The sequence below is a fragment of the Lates calcarifer genome, linkage group LG12, assembly GCF_001640805.2.
Source record: "Lates calcarifer isolate ASB-BC8 linkage group LG12, TLL_Latcal_v3, whole genome shotgun sequence".
Lineage (NCBI taxonomy): Eukaryota > Metazoa > Chordata > Actinopteri > Centropomidae > Lates > Lates calcarifer.
The window spans coordinates 7,515,199-7,534,996 of record NC_066844.1 but is presented as its reverse complement, the minus strand read 5'-3'; the positions used below and the strand labels follow the sequence as shown (position 1 = coordinate 7,534,996).

At 39.0% G+C, this 19,798-nt stretch overlaps 2 protein-coding genes across 2 annotated transcripts; one reads left to right on the top strand and one right to left on the bottom strand.

The window, feature by feature from the left end:
* The first annotated feature begins 2,539 nt into the window (after positions 1 to 2,539).
* Positions 2,540 to 8,128, top strand: slc25a55a (solute carrier family 25 member 55a). Its single transcript, XM_018661844.2, has 10 exons — positions 2,540 to 2,688; positions 3,343 to 3,451; positions 3,771 to 3,896; positions 4,390 to 4,445; positions 5,736 to 5,826; positions 5,915 to 6,033; positions 6,149 to 6,344; positions 6,449 to 6,603; positions 6,699 to 6,774; positions 6,871 to 8,128. Exons 2-10 carry the CDS (start codon positions 3,432 to 3,434, stop codon positions 7,028 to 7,030), a joined length of 999 nt encoding a protein of 332 aa, XP_018517360.1. The 5' UTR covers positions 2,540 to 2,688; positions 3,343 to 3,431; the 3' UTR covers positions 7,031 to 8,128.
* Positions 8,129 to 8,866: 738 nt separating this feature from the next.
* tspan2a (tetraspanin 2a) lies at positions 8,867 to 19,774 on the bottom strand. The gene is made up of 8 exons (XM_018661846.2): positions 19,554 to 19,774; positions 16,359 to 16,461; positions 11,583 to 11,680; positions 10,761 to 10,835; positions 10,578 to 10,661; positions 10,407 to 10,478; positions 10,143 to 10,226; positions 8,867 to 9,948 (listed from the first exon to the last, which is right to left on the bottom strand). Exons 1-8 carry the CDS (start codon positions 19,620 to 19,622, stop codon positions 9,883 to 9,885), a joined length of 651 nt encoding a protein of 216 aa, XP_018517362.1. The 5' UTR covers positions 19,623 to 19,774; the 3' UTR covers positions 8,867 to 9,882.
* Between the last annotated feature and the right edge of the window lie 24 nt (positions 19,775 to 19,798).

Sequence of the window (19,798 nt, the reverse complement as noted above, 5' to 3'; positions counted from 1 at the left end):
TGCTTTATATTAACAGTTGACCTGGTATGACTTTAACATCGTCAGACTGATATGGCACAATGGTTTGAATTGCCGAGACAAAATTCCCTGTGTAGTGGTGTTTTGAAAACCCTAATACCCTAATGGATAAAGCAGTGGATGAAATGGAATTTGCCTCCATCAGCACTCCAAGAGAACCAGCTATGTGGTGCACATACCGATCACGCTTTCATTCAGACAAACCATACAGTTTTGTTTTTGTTGTGTTTATTCAACCAGAAGAAATGTGAGATTTTTTTAGCCATGCTAGTGGCATGGCTCTGGGGATGCCAGTGTTGGTCTGTCTGTTAGTCCATCCAGCATTTCTGTCTAGACTGAGATATGTCATCAACTACCAACCTTCCACACCACCAGCAGGTTGACATTTTTGGTTTTTAGTGATACGTCTTGACAACTATCAGGATGACCTGCCATTAAGTTTTTGTACAGATAAGCATGGAGCCCAGACAATGTGTTATGAAGACATTGGTCAATGTAAAATTTACAATGAGGAAATGTACTCACATTATCTTTGCTTTGAGCTGTAATAACTTTGGTTACTTACTACCTAACCTTTCCTCTAGTGCCACCATCAGGTCAAATTTTTAATTTGTCCAGTGCTTTGTTTTGCCTGTCGTTCAAACCTGTGGTTCAGACTCACTTCAAATTAGCAAATGATAGCATGCTAAGACACTAAACTCAAACTGTGCCTAAATAGCAGAGCAACTAGCATGGCAGTGGGTTCTTAGTTTTGTTTTGAAATAATCTACTGTATTACACATGCACAAGAGAACATAGATAGATACTGTTGAATAAGTTTAATACAATATATGCTAACACTCATTGTAACACATAGAGTATCTCCAATTTTAGGTGTCAGCAGGGTTTAGGATAACTAACTAACTGGGCTTCACCTATTCTAAGGAAAGTAGACAACTAAATGTTTGACATACTTTTAAATAAATGGAGCAGTGAACAAAAGGGGATATAATGGAATGGTTATGTAAGTATGAGATGCACTTCATGCTACAGCTGCAAACCTGACTTGCAGATCTTATATACCACCCATTGTTGCGTAACTTTTAAGCCTCAGTCATGCATCTGCAGGGAAAGACAGGTTCCTTCTGCCTTGGAATGTGTCTATACTTTTATAACCATCACCTTAGATAATCCAGTTTTGATGTTAACAAGAGCCTGCTTGTCTTTGGTATTCACCCTGTAAATTTCCATATAATGCAGCTAATGCTTAGTGCTGTGAACACCTGCAATTTATACCCATTCAGTTCAACTTACCAGATACCAGACTAAATCCAGAAAAAACTCTTTTGAGTAATTCAATAGGCTACCTCTATTTATGTAGCAAGGCCATGACTTACCACATGAAGATTATTTTAACCTTTATTTATCAAAGGTGGATTCATTGAGCATGAAGTCCCCTTTCCAGTGATGTCCTGCTTCATATTCACACAGTAGCACACAAGTGAGTACTTGCCCAGCAGCTCCACAGTTATAGTTCTGCTATTCAGAATAAGAGGTGACCTGCTTAAGGACACTGTCTCAATGGGTGATGAGAGAGGGGTGAAACTCGTCAACTTCTCCACCCACTTTTATTGTGTAAAAGGGTAGCATGAAAGAACTAAGACCAGTTGTGGGAGAAGTAGTGAGATACTTTTCTCAATGAAAGCAGCAGTAAAAATACTGCATTAAAAGTAAAAGTCTTAAATTCAAAATCTTACTTCGGTAAAAGAATGGAATTATTATGAGTATCAAGCGTAAAGGTAAAAGTGCTCATAATGCAGTAAGTCAGCCCCTGTTAGAGTTTTATATACAATTGTTTTTATGTTGTTTATGTATTAATACAAAAGCACCATTTAAATCTTTTAACAGGTCAAATGATGAGCTAATTTTAACTATGTTAAAATTAACATAGTTAAAATTAGCTCTGGGTAATTAAGCTTTGATAATGTATCACTCCACAAGTACAGTTCTGTATTTATTCATGTATTTTGTCGCTGTCCACCACTGGTATAAAGGTACAAGCATAAAAATAGAAATACAAAACAGAAAAGACTAGACTAGAAAACAATAGAATTATGTCATTGCACTGGTGAAGCCAGCGAGCTTTCTAGAATGATCTTAATGCCACGATGATCTTGGCTCACTGACTTGCAATGGGCCCAAGATCATATTAACCTTAAAATCCTTATGGGAAACGGTGTCCTGATCCCTTCACCGACGAATCTCTCCGAATAAAAACCTAATTTTAATGTCTAGCCTTGAGCGCTGTATCAATAAACTTTAAATTTAGCCTCAATGTTTGAAAGAAGTGATTGTTAACAATGGTTTATTTAGTCGCACACTTTTCATCATCTTTTTTGCTGTGTGATTGGTAGAGCAGTTTGATTGATCCATCTGTCCTCCAATGGAATAAGGGTAGGGTTAAACGTAGCCAATCAACTCCCGGTATGCAAATTACTAAATGTTAGTTTAGTTGTAATTCGCCAGCAATGAGGACTTGGGCGTGCCAGTCCCACCCTGCTTAAAAGTCAGTGGAAATTTACTGGCTTTCTACTTCACAACTGCCTCAGCAGACAGCACCGACGAAGCGGACGGAAGCAGAAACTAACGGCTCGAAACAATCTTTAAAAATAACTTCAAGACAATCTTTTGGTAAGTTAAAGTTTTACATTTATTTTTAGATAACTTAGCATTTGTCATAATGTCATGAACTTGCCCTCAGTAACAGAAACTCGCTTTTAGGAGTAGTATTGTTCTGAATGGGTATTCTAGCTAACGAGGCCTGCTAACCTGACCACTTCAAATGTACGAAACTAAAAGCAATGGCTTTTAGCCCTTATGAGACCGTGTTGTATAGTGAGTTTTTGCTCTTGAACAGTTTAATTTACTACAATGGAAGATACATCCATTATGTCAATCAATGCAGGACTTTTATTTTCGCTCATAGAAGAAAATAACGCTCTTTCTTATTGGTATGCATGGAAGTTTTCCCCCCTATAATTCACTTTACCACTTGCATGTTTGCATGAACTACTTCGAATTTCGGCTCCAGATCACTATCAAGAATGTATGAAAGGCGGACATACCCATGTATGGTGTTCCGGTTTGTGAACTAGAACACGCCCACGGGTTGCACTACTCATATTGCAAGTAGCTCAAGCGCTACATCATGGCCCCGTGACTCTGACGTGCCTAGATAAGCCAAAGCCTATGCAGTGGGTGGGATCTTTGTACACTGAACTCTGAGTACTCCGGAACCTTGTCATTTATTCTAAGTAACTGACTGCTGCCGTTATCTCTGTCTAGGACTCTGTTCATACATTTGACTGAAGGATACTTGGATCTACAACACTTAATTTCTACATCTTCTTCACTTCACTTATTTCGAAGTCATCATGTCTCAGCAGCAGATCAGGTAAGTCTCTCACATTCTCTTCTTCTTCATATAGAATAATTACGTAAGTGCAGTCAGTTTTCACTAGTTGCTCTTTAGCTGACATTATTAGTCCACTGACAGAAAATTATTTGGCAACTATTTTTTACTATTGATCAGTAGTTAAAGTTTGGACTTTTACTGTTGGATTGACTAAACAAGACATTACTTTTGGTTTAGGAAATTTGGACGAACATCACTGGTCCTACATTTTGTAGACCAAATGAAGACCAAATTCAGAAACTTTGGTAAAACAATCATTTCTACATTTAAAGTATTCCTTTTTGTTGTCTTCTTTCAGCCTTCCCGCCAAACTCATTAATGGAGGTATTGCTGGCATCGTTGGGGTTACTTGTGTGTTCCCCATTGACTTGGCAAAGACCAGGTTGCAGAATCAGAGACGAGGTCAGCAGGTCTACAAGAGCATGTGAGTATTTTTAGTTACTGTTGTTTTACACGACATACAAGGCAACACTCGGTCTGCCAAATCTCTTGGCGGTATACTTACTACGTACGCGTATAATCTAGTATTATTCTCTGTAATCCCACAATGACACATGGAGGGCATCAGGATGACTGTGTATGAGTAGGGAAATTCCTGACTTGATGGGCCACAATGACTCCTCATCCTTCTCATTCTTCTCCAATGAGATGGTCCATATCTCCTAGACTGGCTTTAAAGGGTGGAAATTTACTGCTCCATTTATCAGCTCAGCATCTGTGTTTCCTTAGAGTAGCGACTTTTCCCTGGTCCTGACTCATCTTAAAACATTAAACATTAAGGAGAAATATCTGGCCTTGAATTCTTTTAAAATGATTAAGCCTCTGTAAAGTATGTATTTTTTTCTATCATCTTTTCAATCAACCACCTTTTAATGGTCCAAACTAGTAATAATTTCCCTTGCTTCTTTCTTCTATAGGATGGACTGCCTTGTCAAGACAGTTCGATCGGAAGGTTACTTTGGCATGTACAGAGGTAAGATTTATACACATCTGAATATTAAGAGCCAATAGGTTAGAACGTGTAGAAGAGGATTAAACTTGGTGATGTAAAGATCTTTGTGTGGTGAGGTTGAACATTGATACTGACTACTACTGGGTACTCTTAATCTTTACTGAGGATTCAGATACAGTGTATGTTCAGTGCATGGGTTGCTTGATTTACTTAAAATATGGTTATGAGCTGGAATAAGCTATAAAAGAGAAGTAGCCAAAGCTGTTCTCATACAAAGTGGTTTTGTAGCTTTAAGCTCTGGTGTTTTTTAATAGCATACATGCAGCCAGTAGGAAAACACCTGCCATGTTTTAATCAGTTCTCTAATGTAAAAAAGGAACATTAAAATATTGAGTTTAATATGAGGAAAATGGAGACCTTTAGTCTGGGTCTCTGCTTGTGTGAGGAATGCTGTTTGTTTGCATCTGTGTTTTTCATATTACAGACTTGGGTCCCCCTGGGATATTGAAGGCTAGCCGATAAGGCGCAGCCACGCTGGAGGCAAATCATTAAATGGTTCTTACAATATTGCTCTATTTAAAACTATAGGCACAAGTTTTTGTTTTGCCATCTATTTGTTCTGTAATTTGACTACTTGTCAATAACTACTTGGCTGTCTCTTTGCTGTCCTGTCAGTTTTTTTTCATGGATCCTCACCTTCTAGACTATGGGTTGTGCCCCTCAAAGACTTTGGTTGAGCTTGGAAATGTATCTGTTGTGAACTAGTAAGATGTTTGTTTGAGATTTGATGTCTCACAGATCAGTTTTTAAGTTTGCCCAAAGTCTGTGCACACAGTACATAGTCGGGGTTCTGTCTGTCCTTTCACTAACATCTCTGCATTTCTGTTGTCTGTTGTCGTCATTAACCAGTTTACTGACTTGTAGTCTGTAGACATATCCTTTCTTAAAGTTTTCTCCACACAAAGTGGGCCGTTATCATAAGCTGACTCACTGTATTTCATAAACTTGATGTTTGCATCTTCTTCTGGTTCTTTACCCTCATCATATTTCTTCCCGTCTTTGCTTGTTTCTCATTTTGCTTCTGAAACTCTATTTTTTTAATGTAACTTCTCTTGACATAATCCCCCTCCATCATTATTACCGAAGCTACTGTAAATTGAGCATTTGTCTTGTCTGTGTGTAGATTAGCTATACAATGGACTAATTAGATTCTGAAGTTGTAATGATAGTGGCGGGGAATGTTTCTGTACATGTGCTAAATAAAAACATGATTGTGACTTCAGTGCTAACTGTGTGTTTGTTTTTCCTCAGGTGCTGCTGTAAATCTGACACTGGTTACCCCAGAGAAGGCAATCAAGCTGGCTGCTAATGACTTCTTTCGACATCACCTTGCTAAAGATGGGTAGGTAAAAACATCTTGCAAAATCATTTAATGTAAATCTAGTGTTTCATCACTTGTGGCTCTGAATTTTTCTCTTTTCCTTTAACAGAAAGGGGCTGACAGTGTTCAAAGAGATGCTGGCAGGTTGTGGTGCAGGAATGTGTCAGGTTATTGTCACAACCCCCATGGAAATGCTCAAAATACAGCTACAGGATGCAGGAAGACTCGGTAAGATGACTAAATATTTCATATTTAATGAAAATGATTTTAGATCATTTACTTGGCTCACTTTTAACCCGTGTTGCTGTCTATATTAACATATTAATTTGTCCTTCATCCAAAGCGGCCCAGCAGCAAAAACCAGTCATGATGTCTCCCACAAAGCTTGTGGCCACTAACACCTTCCTCAGCCGCTCGTACAACTCTGGCATGGTGGTCTCAGCACCACGAGCTGTGTCTGCCACACAGATCGCAAAGGAACTGCTTCAAACCCAGGGCATCCAGGGGCTTTACAAAGGTCTAGGGGCAACACTGATGAGGTAAAAAATTCATTCCTGAAGAGGAAGCAGATGTAAACTTGTTAAACCAGTTACTTTGAATGGGGGTTTCCATCTGAAACAACTCTTTGTGTAATTTGTTTCAGGGATGTTCCCTTTTCTATTGTCTACTTCCCACTGTTTGCCAACCTGAACCATCTGGGCAAACCCAGTCCTGAGGAGTCGTCGCCCTTCTATTGGGCTTTCCTCTCAGGCTGTTTAGCAGGATCTACTGCTGCAGTGGCTGTTAATCCCTGTGATGGTGAGTTTTGAGAAAATTACATTCATCTTGTTGTTTGCAGCAGCTCTGTAATGTTTCTGGCTTCTTACATAATTTTTATTTCCTCACTTTTCAAGTGGTGAAAACGAGACTGCAGTCACTGAACAAAGGATCCAGTGAGGAGACCTACAATGGTGTTGTGGATTGTGTGAGGTGAGACAGTTGGGTCATTCATTATTCCATAACGGTTTTTTTTTTCTCTCCTTTGTGCATGTGTATAAATGAACCCATCCCTCTGTGTCTCCACAGTAAAATCATGCGGAAGGAGGGACCCTCTGCCTTCCTGAAAGGCGCAGGCTGCCGGGCTCTGGTCATTGCTCCTCTGTTTGGCATTGCACAGGTTATGTACTTTGTTGGTGTTGGAGAATATATCCTGGACAACTCACCACTGAGCCTCTTGTCGGCATGAGACCATATCAGTTTGCTGGCTATGCATAAGACCTTCTGAGTATAAATGATGGAACAACTGGCAGCTACTTATCACCAGTTTACAGCAAAAAAATAAAAAATACTCAAGGCTTGTTTGACAACGTCAGAGAGCTTCAGGGTGTAAAGGACCTACAGTTTCATCTTCTGTACGGTCTGACAGCTGTGTTGCACTTAAACACTTTTATGACTTATTCAGTAGGCTGTGGCCAATGTTTGCTCAAGCTGTTAGCCTTACTGCGTTGAGGGACTCCGATTTGCAGTGTTACTTTTTGTCCTGAGACGGCCCTGTTTTGTTTTCCTCTGTGAGGGAGGGGAGCTCACTCCATCGAGACCGATTTGTTCTTGTGTTTTCTTTCGTGCTATCACTTTTAATATTATTTTCTATGTGTGAGCTACAGTTTTATTTTGAATTGCTGAATGCTATAGCTTGCAGTACTTACTGTTTATATGTTTTTCTTCCTTTCCCATTGCTGTCTGTCATGTCATGTTACACAGCCTTCAGTTCAGTTTGAACAAAGGCTTTAAATGGGAGATACAGTGGGGCCCAATTTACACAATTTATTTCAAAGGGATCTTTTTTATTTCGTTTTTTTTTACATACATTTTCAGTTCAACTGTGATGTACATGTTTGATTTGATTGATCGTGACCCTTCTTACTGACATGGGACCATACGGTTTGCCAAACCACTAACAGCGTCCTGTTACATACTTGATATTAGCTCTACTGTTGGTTAGTAATCTGTGAACCACAGTCTTTGTATCTTAATCATAATTTATGCAGAAACTTGAGATGCATTCATGCACATTATATATGTATGTGTTTGTACACGTAACTAACCTCAGTTCAGAGATTTACATATGCATACCAACAATTTCACTTCAGTTCATTTTTGGTTTATGCCTTAACAGAGCAGATCAGCATGTCTCTCTGAAGAGACAATGCTCTTGGCCAAAAAAGCATTATTACCATTACTGTGATCATGTGAACAATGACTGTTCACATACCATACTTTGTTTGATGCTTTTTGTACATATTGTACATATGTATATATGAAATATATGCCTAAAAAACTTCAATGCACTCATTCTGTGTTTGTGAATCGTTGACTGAACAGCCCAACCAGGGTCTTTGCAAGGGCAACCATGAAGGGGAGAGACAAAATAACTAATGCTGCATGAATTCTACATATATGAACAATTGTGCTTTATCATACACTGTTAGAACCAGTGGTTATGTAAAGATCTTTATATGCATTCATTGGTTAATCACTCAATGCATTCAATGGTTAGTCATTTCATGTGTAGTGGGAAAGAAATGGCAAATGCCTACAACATCAGTCAGCGTTAGGCTTAATATGTTTAGTAAGCACTGTAAAGATTTGGTAATGATGAATTATGTCGAAATTACAGTAGGTGAATTGCCATTCTGATATTGAAGTCAATGTAATGTTTGACCTTAAAAAGTTTGCTCTTGACCTTGAACAGAAACACAAGGCCTACTTATCAAACCAATGCCATATTATTTAAAGAATCTTGAGTTACTGGGCCCTCTCTGACTACATGGCCTACGCGTAACTCACATTCAGGATTCATTTTTCTGCAATTGCTAGCATCACGTGCTGCCATTCTACATGGCTGCCATTTCTTGTCAGTGAACCTACACGGAGCACTGACGTGTTCAGGAACTTCACTGACCACAAAATTTACATTCATGAGACGGCACTGCTCTGTTACTGCTACTTCTGACACCTTACAAAAAGCAAGTTTGTGATTCAGACACTTCAAACCGCAAGACACAGAAAACAGCCAAACATGTCAATAAAAGCACCCAGTATTTTTTTTATTGTTATTATGTTTAACAGTATGACATAAGCTATATTATTCTATAGTTCACATCTTATTGGTACACCAACAAGATTGGCATCCACAATAATTCACACAAAATGCAAACTAGCTCACTGTTACAGGTCACACATGCTCTAGAAGAGCTCAGGATGTGGTATTACTAATTTTACAAGAATTTGAAAATTTACAGTGTCAGTTTATCATCAGACCTTCCTAACCCTTTGGGTTGATACCATGTCTACACTTCCTCTATTGTGCTTTACAGTAGCAATACTTTAGAGTGGTGGCAGGGAGCAAGCACAGTCTTTATATACATCTTTAAAGATCACAAGGAATAGGTAAATAGTACGGTAACTTGTGTGTGTAACTAAATAGGCACACAATGGAGATTTAAACTGCAAAGGTGGGCTAGTCCTCAAAACATTTAAGCACACAAAGTATGATTGGCATTAGGCCTTTAAATTACAAAAGGCTACAAAGGGCACAGAATAAATAATGTTAACGGCAGGTGCATAAAACAGGTGTCCGTATTTACAGCAAATACTCCTCAGTCACAACATTCCTGTGTCAAAGAAGGCTTCGTGTACCGTGTTTGTTGCTACAGTGCAGCAACGCCGGCAGTGTAACAAAAGGATGTTATAACCAAGGAATGTCACAGAGTCGTGCCAAAAAGCAGAGCGTGTGTTATGGAAAAACCCAGAGAAACGAATCAGTGTTTCAGTGCTGGTGGAGTTGAGGAGAAGGTGTGATGGTAACGATCCAGCGTATCGTGTTGAATGTGGCCCGTGGATGTATTGTACTCTCTTTATTTGTGATATCCGGTAAACCTCCCCCCACCAGATCAGTTTGGACTATGAGAAATGGCATTGAAATGTAACTTTGGTGTTGCCCTTCCTATGCAGAGGGGTCGGGATGAAGGGTTCAGTGAGCTTGTAGTGGTCTGGCTGGTGGGGGGTGGTGGACGGGGTGGGTGGTCAACTCACCATTTATATAACCTCCCTGCTGTTTCTAATGGCACAACACAGCACCATACTGAAGATCATTCCTAGGATCTGAAATCAAACACATTTTTGGGGTCATGTTAAAGTACTTAAGGCACTTATGTAGGATTGTATCAAGTACCACAAACCAGTGTCATCAGCAAGTTGAGGATAAACAATTCAAAAATTTTAAAAGGAAAAAAAAAAACCTGAAACAATTATTTTTGTTTTATGAAGTTGAAGTTCAAGATTTTGCAATTTCTCACCATTACACCTGCAACACCAATCCCAATGTATCCAATGATATGCAGCTTTTCATTGAAGAAGTCTGATATTGCAGACAGGCAGTCCTAAAAACAATAAACCAGACATATTGATAATCACAGATACTGTACACAGTCTTGCTGTGAATTATTCAGTGAAACACGTGTGATAAAACACTATGTTGCAGCAAATCTTGTAATTCTGAAATAGTGCTTTACTGCCACCATGTGGGTATACAGTGTTACAGCAGGCATAATGGTTCTTACCTGGGTGTCATGAGGCATTTCTGAGCACAACTCACTGGAGAATTCTGATGTGGAACCTCCACAACAGTTCAACTGTAAATTTATAGAGTAGAAAGATTAAAACTGTGACAGTAGTGGCTTTAATTAGTGACAAGCACAAGAAGGAAGTTGTTGAGCACAAGTTTTACTCACAGTTTTGTGGTAAATCATTGCTATTTCAGTGCCGTTCAAATTGGTGATGGTGCTACTGTAAAACTTTTGGACTTCCTCAACAATCTGTAATTGAGAAAAGATAATAATAATGCATCACTTGCTTCTGGGTTTGAAAACATATTACAATCTGATTAAATAATATTGAGTTATTTAAGACTGTACCTGCTCCTTGTTTATGAATCCAAACACACCAGCGGCAATCTCTGCACCGAAGATTATCAGAAGGCAAGCGAAGAACTGCAGAACAGAAAAGATCAAGAGCTAGGACTGGTTTAGTGATTGACCAAGAGGCAAGCAGTTTATTTTAGGTGTCAGTAAATTCCTAATAATTTTCTAATACTGAAAGTTCATTATTGACACTGGAAACAACAGCTGACAAAACAGGTTTCTACTTATAGAGACAACAGGGAAGTCCTTGAAAAATGTATTTACGTAGGAGCCCTCATTCAAAAAGTGTGCCAAGCTTACATCATAAAATCAAACAATAAAAGATGAAAAAAACCAACAAATGAAAGTGAAAATTATAGCGGTAGGCAAAAAGTAATGATAAAAGAATCTAAGATATCTTGAAAAAAAGTTGAGAATATGTCTGTAATAACAGTAAAAAATTTAAACTAAAGTAAATATTCAACCATTATTCATTTATTATTAGACACATAATTCTGTCTGCAGACAATGATTAAAACAAGTCTTGTTTACACTGGAAAGTAACTGGAGTTAATTAATTGGAAGTGCACAAGTCAAACTCTATTTCCAACGTAATTAGCAACAAATTACACAGCTTTTGGAAACTTCCTGGAAATTATTCAGAAATTGCAGATCTATCAACTAAAGCATTACCACTAAAAACTGTGCCACATTTATCTTTGAAATGCCAGTAAAGGAACATCAAAACACAATATATGAAACATATATAGAGAACATATAGAACACAGAACAGAAATAACACCACAAGAGGCAGCATTTTTGAGCACTTTAACTCACCGATGCAAGGAGACACTGAGACTCACGTACGGCCCCGAAACAACCGAAGAATCCAACAATCATCATCAGCCCTCCTGCACCAAGAAGGATGTACACAGCTGAAAAGAGAAAAAGGCAGATAGATTAATACTTTAAATTGTGTTAGTCTGTAGAACTAAATCAGGAAATTAACAATATACCAATTGTGTAATGTTCCCAATACTTACATACTTACAGGCTAAATAGACTTGAAGACAAGAATCTAATCGTTGTGTTAGTGCTCTGTCACATGACTGCAGTTTGCAGTTTCAACTAAGGATGGCGGCATTGTCCAACTGCTTCCATGTCTTTGTTGTTGAAGTGGGGTTTATAATAGGACTCTTGTTGTGTTTGACTACCAGCAGTAGTGTAGGTGGGAACTTCTTTAGTAGCCTAAAACCTCTGAATCGCCTCCCACAGTTTACTCTGATTATCGGCCTACTCCTTGAAAGTAGATGAAAGAACACTGAAACACAAAAAGTTTCTCACACAATCCACTGCCACTTTTTGATGTTTGGCTTATTGCTTCTTTGATCACTTTTAAATAGGTTTTTGTTGTTGTTGTTATTTTGTCCTCACTTGATAAATTTTGTACAGTTAATCTGTCAGATTAAGGTTTTTGTATAACCCAGAAAAATACTGATTTTAAGAAGACTGTTGCTTGTTGAGACAGTCCCAATAGCTGATACCACTGATAATAAATACCTGCAGTGGCCATCTGTCTGTGCTTGTCAGTGTGTTGAACAAAACGAGACGCTGGACTCTGTCGTGCTACAGGCGAGCTGCAAATTACTGGAAATCCTACCCATCTATATCCATCTATACATGTCTCAGAGGCATGGGCAGGCTCTGGGCAGTATCACGATCAAATCTGATTTAAAGCTGATGGAGCTGGAGAGTCTATTGAGAAATAAGGCTTCCGGTTTACTATTTTCATGCATTAGTGTTACATCCAATTACTCAGACTTTGTGCATTCATGGTCCTGCAGGATAAAGCAGTAAAACAGATGCCATCTGCCTAGTAAAAAACTAAATCAAATTTTCAAAAGTTTTATTGGTGCAGAATCAGACTACATCCCCCACCAGTCCTAACCCTCAGTTAGCCTGGATGTCGTCACCTCCCCGGTCTGTATCCCCCCTGCTCCCAGCCCTCACTACTGAGCCCTTCAGACTGTAACCATACACCGGACCAGTCCCGGAGGTCCACGCTAAGGGGCCTAATCAGTGGCACAGACAGCAACCACCGCAGCAATTTAATTAATCCACATGGGGGGAATGCAAGCTGTTGTTTTGCTGCTGTTGAACAAAAGGGGAGGTAAAGACAAAGCAAATCAACCACTGCTGCTGCACTGAGGGGAGCTGGAAGTGAAGGATACACCGCTTCAAAGCTGAGTGTCTGGGTTAGCAGTGGAAAATATAATGGGCCAAGACAGCTTCTACTGTATATACAAAGTGTCAACACAGAGCTGATCCTGGCTGCTGATGTTTTCCATCACTTTAATATGCACCGTTTTGCTATAGCACTTCCTCTTAGTGAAACCGCTGATCTCTAGCAGAAAGCTGCCAACTGCACTTCCTCCTTGTTAAAGCTGCTGGCAGGTAGCTGGTATCCGTACAAATTATTGAGTGTAAACATCTCTTAGTGTCACCGTCTCTATCTTGTATATGCACATAATGGCTGTTTACTTGCTGGAACACAGAGCAACAAAGGTGACAGAATGGAAAGTGAATCATCCATAGGGAATGCTGCCACTTTGCCTTGTTATGGTATCAGTCTGTTTAGTCTCCTTGCTAGTGGTGCACGTAGGCAGCAACACTGCATCGTTCTGCTCAGGAAGCTCATGATGATATTTGTTCTGTTGCTAAGGCTCCTCTGTAAGACAATCAATCCTCTGCTGGACCCTTAAGATGCATATGTAGATAAACTGACTCTGTAATTTCCTGCAGTCTGGTGTTGCCAAGAAATACACCATAAGTAAAAGTACACAAGTATTATGAGCAAAGTCTACTAAAATGCTAAGTTTAAGTATCCACTATGCAGGTCAGACCCTTTCAGTGTTTTATTAGAAATGACTGTATTATGGATGTATTAATGAATAAGCACCATTTTAATGTTGTAGCTGGTAAAGATGGACATTCTGACCGATTTATACAGTTTGATATGGTTTATAATCATATGTTTTGTATGTAAAAGAGTGAAAAGGGCAATTTGTGAGTTCTCTCTACTACTGATTGTGGTTTCTTGCCGGGAGCTGGTGGTGGTGATGGTTGCTTGCCAAGAGCTTCAGTCATTGTTGCGTTTACAATACAAGAGATTAGGATACATCCTCTGAGCAGCGCTGCTTCTTCAGGGCAGTTTGCACACTACAGTGAAGTGGCGAGATGGGCCTGCCGGGCCGGGGCTAGCTCATTAGCATGCTAACTTCAGTAGAAGGAAAGAAGTGATAGAACTGGATTCAAACTCTTGCTATTGCTTCCCATGAGTGACGACAGTTCTTGGTGAGTAAAGGATTGAAGTTTGATGCTGAACTCGCAACATTTCTTCTAGACTGATATGAAGACAGTTGTTAATCCTAACACTATCTATATAGCAATACCGAAACTTTCAAATAGCACGTATCTTGGGAAATATGTTTCTTCACTGTCTTGCTGAGAGTAAGATGAGAAGGTCGATACCGCTTATGTCTAAGCAATAAAGCACTGCAGACAGTAGTCGGTTAGTTTAGCTTAACATAAAAACTGGAAGCAGGAGAAAACAGTTAGCCTAGCTCTGTCCAAACGTAACTACATCCACCTATCATCACATCTAAAAGTCATAAATTAACACCATTTATTTATTTACAAACTGTGCATCAACTGAAGTGTTGAAATAACATGTGTTGCAGCTTAACGGGGGAGTTATGTGTCAGACTATTTCTTGGTTGGGAGCTGTCAGGATGTTACTTAACCTGGCCAAGAAATAGTCCTTTAAATGTAGTGGAGTACAATATTTGCCTCTGAAATGTAGAGGAAGAAGCATATAAACAAGCAGAAAATGTATATTGCTGACTATATTGTATATTACTTATATAAGTAATATACAGTACAGTGAGGTACAGGCAAAAAAAAAAAAAAAAACAACAACAAAAAATGTGTGGGACAAGTTGGACATTATTATGCAAGTTAATATTTGCATGTCAGTTTAAACTGAACAAAACTTATCTCACATACAGTATTTTGCATTGTTAGATAACTGTGAGAACATAAGCAAGTTATGGCTGGATGAATTTTATCTTGTGTGTTGCACAGCCTGCTCTGTGAAACACTTTTGTTTTTCTGCGTGATATAATAACTGTTACTGAGGGAGTCTTCAGGATAGACTCTTGTCACCTGCCCCACCCAACCTGTTACTCATGTCCTGAGGGAGACAGCCAGTTCCATGGAAGCACAGCAGAGAACTGATGAAGTGAAGTCACCATTTTAGGTCATGGTCTAAATGGGAGTAACAAGAATAGGCTTCATTCTAATCATCTGCTCCTACGCAGAGCAAGAGAGAGAGAGAGGGCCTATTGTATGGAGTCCTGCAACACTACTACGAGCTGAAGGGTATTTGTCTTGTCTACTGTACTGTATGTTTTAATCATCCACTGTGTGTTTTATCGGGAGCCTTAAGAAGGAGCTCTTCATTCAACATCAGTTAAAGGCTGAGAGCAAAGTGCTTCAAAGATATTTCAGCAAAGAGACAGAGCTGTTCATTAATCAGCTAATGGTCTGCTCCATTTGTCACCATTTGTGTATATCTGACTGATCAATTTGTGTTCTTCCAGTGGAAGGCAAATCGAATCAGTGTTTGTAAACATGAGCAGTTCTCTCCATAGCTCATAAACCAGAGCACTAACACTAATGGTGCATTTCAATAACCATTTGACATGTCGGTTTTCACTTCCGTCTGCACGCAGCACCTTGAGCACCCATTTGCAGGGCAAAGGAACATGTCTGAGGATTTTAAATGGAAAACACTTAACCCTTAATGACTTAATGACTGAGGATGTAAACAATGACAAAGACACACAGAAAAGTGAGTTTCCATCTTGCTTTGAGCAGAGGAAGCGATGAAACATCACGCTGCATTGAATATAAAATGTGCCGGATAAAACGTTCATCATTGCTCGGTGACACCTGTGGCCCCTGAACGGCTCTTCAGTTAAAATAGTGGTGAGGTGATGAGTTAATAGGGGCTTATTATACGATTATTACAACGTGATAAACATAAAACTTGTTGTCAGTGGGTCTGGAGGAGACTGATTTGCAGGCATATATAAAATATGTTTTACGCCCAAATGAGCTTGTTTTTTTTACCCCTGAAAATGTGTTGAGCCTGCTTTAATATCTTTTCACACTTTGTACTTTTTACATCAAGATGTCAAACTGCTAGTTTCTGGCTTTGAGAAGAAATAAATCAGCAATACAGCATTCAAATTCTTACATATAAATTAAATTTGAGCTGCTTTGTGGCTGATACAATCCATGTGACTTACTCTTTCCTGTTCCTTTGCATTACTTGCATGAAAAATAGCTAAAACCCATATCTACATTGTTAAAAAGAGGTGGATATTGTGCCACTGAATTGGCATGATTAATTCATTTAACTCAACTTTAACTTTAAAACAAACAGACTGTCCATCAGTTAGTCATTTTACTCAGTTATGTTAAGTTGTATGTTATGACCTGTAGATGCAAGGCGAGGTGTGACTGGAGGCTGCAGAAGTTGGGACATACCTATAAAGAAGGTGTCAGGGGCGCCATCACCTGTCAGGAGCTCCACTGTTTCTGGGTCAAACCTGAGCCAAAGTCCCACAGCCAGCACCAGCAAGCCTGACAGCTAAGGAATGATAAATTACAGCTTCAATTTTCATGTCATAATCACAGATTTTTACAGAGTAGTAATGCTGAATTTTCTGTTTTTAGTCTTTAAGTGACATCTTCGGTGATGAGCTCTCAGTGTGATGGCATGTTCGCTCAGAAATCATTTCACAGTCAAAGACTGAGGCCTCTCATGTTTTTGCAGTTGATTAAGATTCTGCAGGTGGCACTCTTGTCTTTGTCTCATCAGCAAAGTGGCTATTGATGCTCACTGCCCACTTTTTCTTCAGTTTATTCTAGAGAAACCAGAAATGTTAATGCATCGCCTCTTCAGCAACTAAAGGTCTTTCAAAACATCCAACAGGTTAAGCCTTGCTCAGACTCTCAAACAGATCACAGGCCGGAACTGTGTGGCTGTCTGTTAAATCTTTAAAAAGTATTACTACTTAGATAACATCCCATATAATAATCACATTTTTCATGGTCGTTAAGTTGAATGAAAAATAGGATGTCAATTGTGATGTGTCTGATTAGTTTGTCACAACAGTGAGAGCACATCATTGCTCCGTGGGCAATGATTCAGACCAAGGTGTCACCCTGAGACAGTTAATCCTTCTGACCTAAACACCTAGAAAACATTATCTAGTTTAAACCACTGCTCTTCTATTTAATCAAAAGACAGATGATGGGTTTTAATGCTAAATGTGTATAGGTGTGTTAGTGAGTATTGTAAGTTTTATATATAACAAAACAGAAGTTCAGTTTCAGTTTCATTTTTCACAATAAATACAAATGCAAACAGATAATTAACAAGTTTAAAATTAAAATTACAATCCATATTTATTTATCTTTATCTTTCAGTGACTGTAGCATGAGCTTTGATAGTCAACTGTGCCCTGATAAATATAAATATAAAATCACAACTATAACCAAACCAGTTTGTTTTGTCTATGATCCTTTTCCTGTCTCATTTTTTTTCCTGTTAACTCAGCCCTAAGAAGAGAAAACTGTGCTGTCAGGAAATGACAGTGAGAATAAAAAAACGACTGAAAAAGGAACAGAACACTTTGTAACAGCAGCTTCTGTTTCCATATGGTCCATCAAAGTATCATATCTGAACGCCAGCATCAGTGGTCCATCTCCCATGGTGCATTTCAGCCACAGGCTGTGCCAGCCTCACAGTGCCTTGGTGATGTAACTCACACTGGCATTGGCTGCTCATTTGGCTCCGCACCCCAAAATGACAGCGTACTGTACACCCCTTTTGGCTCCGACCACAACAACTCTGCTTTCAGTCCCCAAACTGTTCAACAAAGAGGCCGCTGTCTGTTTGGGTGACACAAGTGATCGTCTTACAGAGCACAAATGAGTCAATGCAGCCGCTTAAACTCATATATACTGTATCATTTAGCAGTAAAACATCAGCATCCTTTTGGCGACAGTTACAAGAGTTTAGAACAGCTGAAAGGATCAATTGATCAAGTCATTTTTCAGCCTGTAATGCCAAACATTATTTAGGTCCAGTTTGTCAGTAGTGAAGATTTGCTGTTTTTATTTATTTTATGTGATAGTAAAGCTGAAAGTATTTAGGTGTTGCACTGCTGTCAGACAAAACTAGTGATGTAAAGTTGTCACCTTGGGCTTTTCAGAAGTGATGAGCATTTGTCACAATTGTCTTTCATTTTATAGACTTTTATAGATTAATCAAGGAAATAGTTGTCAGACTAATCACTGATGGAAATTGGTGTTAGCTGCAGCATCTTTCATTTACTGGTTGCATAATAAAATAATGTGTGTAATCTATTTATTCTACCCCATTACAGGTGGTGGAATGAAATCAGATTTTGTAATCTGAAGTGGGAGCATAAACAGATTCATTTGGCACTGACATTGTTTTCTAAATCAGTGGTTCCCAACCTGGGAGTTGCAAGATTCATCTGAAGAGAAGTAAAACCAAATTCGAAAGTAGACAACAAACCTGCCTACACTCTCAGACTTTGTAAAACATTAGCTTTTTCTTGTTGATCACTGAATTTATTAATGTCATTGGCCTCTTTAGATAATTGAAATTAATCAATCTAAAAAAGAAAAAAAAAAACTCTTAATTTGCATATATCCACAGCCCATGGGTAACCTGTGATGGGAGAAACAGTGCAGTACAGCTTTGTTTTAGGCAGTTACAAACCCAAAAGCCATGTTTACCAAACGTGTCCACCCATCTTCTAGACAGATAATAACAAGATAAGTCAAATCGAAAGTGAAGCAGCCTCTGCTGCGGCTGGAGCCACAGGTAACCCTGTCTGAGCAGATCTAGTGCAGCAGAGCAACAGACCAAAGCAGAAACCCTCCATGATGTACCCAAAACATATTAACCTTGTCTATAAAAAGAAAAAGAAAAAAGAAAAAAAACAGCCTACACATTCCCAGACCTGCAACAGGAAAGTCACAGCACATTGCCAAATCATGATAGAGGATCTGAACAGTGGGTGTGTTGGAAAAGTAGCAACACACTGCAGCTCTGTATGTGCTGCAGTATGACCATGGTATATCTCATACTACATAAATCACATCAGTGTTATTGGGTTGGTGGTTTACAAGCTCTTGTTTGATTTCCTCATTAATTATTAAGACATGCCAGATCACAGATCGAGGATGCTTTTAGAGCTGTAATGTGGTACGTGAGCTTTATAGTGGACTTAAATAAAACGAGGGTGATTGATAGTTTAATTAAGGATTAATTTGACAATTAGGGAGAGATAATAATGTCAGAGACAAAGAAAGAGGGTAATATGAACAGAGCAGGTGGATAGAGAATTCTGCACGATTACATTATCAGCACCACTCCCCAGTCCTCCAGTGAATCATGAAACCAGGTTAATTAAAAACCATATTTAACAATATCAAGACAGACTGTTCGCCTGCAGCATGTTGAACATGCAAACAATAAGGTGGAGCACTAACTGTTTTTTCTCTTGAAAACAGAGCTGGGTAATTGAATTGAAAATCCAATATCAGCTGCTCTGACAATAATAAAATAATAAAAGAATATCAGGCTGTTTAAACATTATGGAGATTTTCAAATAGCAATCACGTTGTGGTAAGCGGACTTACCCAAAAGATGAAGTTGAAAACGAAAAGCAGATATTTTACGCATTTCATCCCACCCTGCACTTTGCTCATGATGCCACCTGATTTGTCGCTCTCTCCGATCTAAAGTTCGACGCCCTGTGAACGCTATTATTTTGCAAATCCTCGCTTCCTCCACTTGGACATCAACCCCATGCAATAATGGTGATGACCTGCACCGCTACCACCATCCAAACATCCAAACATGCGCACAAGCTGCACGCACGGGG